The sequence below is a fragment of the Oratosquilla oratoria genome, chromosome 23 (assembly GCF_046742065.1).
Source record: "Oratosquilla oratoria isolate Oo_2021 chromosome 23, ASM4674206v1, whole genome shotgun sequence".
Lineage (NCBI taxonomy): Eukaryota > Metazoa > Arthropoda > Malacostraca > Stomatopoda > Squillidae > Oratosquilla > Oratosquilla oratoria.
The window spans coordinates 28,533,128-28,535,627 of record NC_134799.1 but is presented as its reverse complement, the minus strand read 5'-3'; the positions used below and the strand labels follow the sequence as shown (position 1 = coordinate 28,535,627).

Sequence of the window (2,500 nt, the reverse complement as noted above, 5' to 3'; positions counted from 1 at the left end):
GTAGCTCATCTTCTAAGCCCTTCAGCACTCTCTCCCCTACCTGGAGGTGCAGCCATGAGGGGCTGTCACTCGCTCCACTATTTACAGAGTCCATAACTGCAACCCACGAATGCGAACAATGAACATGCACATGGATGTGAAAACTTATACGAAGAAATAAATCTGGATGACAAAACTGTGTCGTCTTTGATTTCGAAGTTTTCGTTCTGTTTTCACTGATCACGTACGGATCTATTGTTAGGTTCTGTTCACACTCGCGGTTTGAACCGCGCGCAAACCGCGGCGGTACACCATAATCAAGGAAATACTGCTCGGTTGCTTGTGAACGCCTCCATTGACTTACATTGTCACTGAACCGCCGCGGTTGAAACCACTTATTTGAACAGGGCCTTATGGTTTGGACAACCTTGTGAACGTGTCTATACTAAAGAGGATGGAATACATATGATTTGCATTTCACTTCTTCCTCGGTTTTTCTCCACAGAGAACCTCCCTATGCTTAATAAAATCATTTGGCGGCAGCTAAAACAAATGCTTAGGCCACGAATACCTGTCTTCAACCTTTGCACATCGGAGGCAAATTTGTGTTTATATTTTGTTCGAGTCAATACTTACTTGGTATAATATACGGATCCTTGGGCTTCACCTTCGCACACTGTTTTTCTACACAAACGCAATTTGCACAGTTTGGCCAGTGCGTCCATTCTTTTCTTCCTTCAGAAAAAAATAAAGAAAATAAAGTAAATAAGTAAATAAATAAACAAATTAACAAACAGATAAATAAATAAACAAGCAAATAAATCATTAAATAGATTAATGGGTAAATAAATGCATGAGAAAACAAATAAAATCAATAAGACAATAAATTAAAGGAATAAGTAAATAATAATAAATAAGTAATAATAAATGATATAAAGTAATAAATAATAATAATAATAATAATAATAATAATAATAATAATAATAATAATAATGATAAAAATAATGATAAAAATAATGATAATAATAATAATAATAATAATAATAACAATAATAATAATAACAATAATAATAATAAATAAAATAATAAATAAACTAATTCAATAGATCTAAAAGAGGTCATGGCGGTGCACAGGATGCCTTGGTTTCACACAGCTTATCTGAGTTATTCCATCAGTTATCATGATCATCTTCCTACCTGGCCTGCTCCTGTTTCCTATTTACCAAAACCTCTTTACCTATGTGGTGTACTTTGCATCCTCAGCTGTAACAAAAACCTCTTTTAAGAACATCAAGAGTAAACTTACTCAAATTATTTACAAATTTCTAAATGTGTTGATTTTTTTTTTTTTTGCCTAGCTGGTTGAGTGGTACAAGAAATGCAACATGCAACCAAGAAAAAAATATTTTCGTTCTGTCCTGGCGTGTTCACAAGTGACTATGAAAAAATATATATGTGCTTAATATTATAATGAAGGAGCTCTCAGTCTATTGTAACACCTGCACAATATATAAACTTAGTCTCAAAGGAGCAGAGCGATAGAGAGAGAGAGAGAGAGAGAGAGAGAGAGAGAGAGAGAGAGAGAGAGAGAGAGAGAGAGAGAGAGAGAGAGAGAGAGAGAGAGAGAGAGAGAGAGAGAGCAGTCCACGAGGTGAAAAGTAAAGACAGACAAAGAGCGGGAAGCCGACGCAAAGGCAATGAACAACAAACGGCACGGAGATCCACGGAACGAATAGCGGGTTGATGGCGAAGATTCGAGAGGAGAAAATCGGATAAGCATGAATAGCGAAATCGCGAAAAAGTCGAGGGAGAGAGTCAAGCAGGTGAGAGAGAAAGGGAGGGTCCGTCCTCTCCATGTGGACATAGTCGCGCCGTACCAGGGGGGGGGGGATGAGTTGGAGGACCTTTCATACAACAGGACGAAATAAATGGAATCGGGGGTGACTTTTTCATCCCTCCGGCTCCCCTGACAACCTATCCCTCCACTTTTACTTCAAACTGAACTCGAACAGTTCCTACATTCTCCCACCCCTTCCATATTTTCCTTCTGTCCACGATCGCCTGTGGTGGTGTACCGCATCCGTCTCAAGACATAATGTACTATGTCACGTCCCCAGAATGTCTCGTCTACATTCAATCCACACAGTCAAAAGTGTAGGAGTGTACACAAGTAACTACGTGTACAAACTGTAGACTAAAAAGAAAGAGGAAGATGTAAACATGATTTGGATGGATATAAGCTTGTACATATACATGTGTTACATGGAAGTATGTGTAGGCAAAAACAAAACACAAATAGAAAATGAAAATTAATGTGGCTGACGAAGAAACGAGGTCATAGAGTGAACTGTGTCTCGTTTTGATTTACAAAAAAAAAAAAAAAATTGTTAAAAGCCTAATCCGATGCAAAGAGGAATATTCGTATTTTTCTTCGCTTGAGGCAGGAATGCCGGACCTATTGATGCATTGATATCTCTGGCGACTACTTTTCCTCAACTCGGGGGTTTTCCAATACTCAGGC

At 38.2% G+C, this 2,500-nt stretch overlaps 1 protein-coding gene across 3 annotated transcripts in view; it reads right to left on the bottom strand.

Moving 5' to 3' along the window:
- Positions 1-2,500, bottom strand: part of Ten-a (Teneurin-a transmembrane protein) — a 1,186,308-nt gene that overhangs the window by 941,923 nt on the left and 241,885 nt on the right. For 2 of the 3 annotated variants that reach the window (XM_076206894.1, XM_076206895.1), the window contains exon 3: positions 616-714. The exons of the other annotated variant lie outside the window; for it this stretch is intronic. In XM_076206894.1, the coding sequence (XP_076063009.1) occupies positions 616-714 (99 nt within the window). The remainder of the gene's footprint in view (positions 1-615; positions 715-2,500) is intronic. 3 annotated transcript variants of the gene reach the window in all.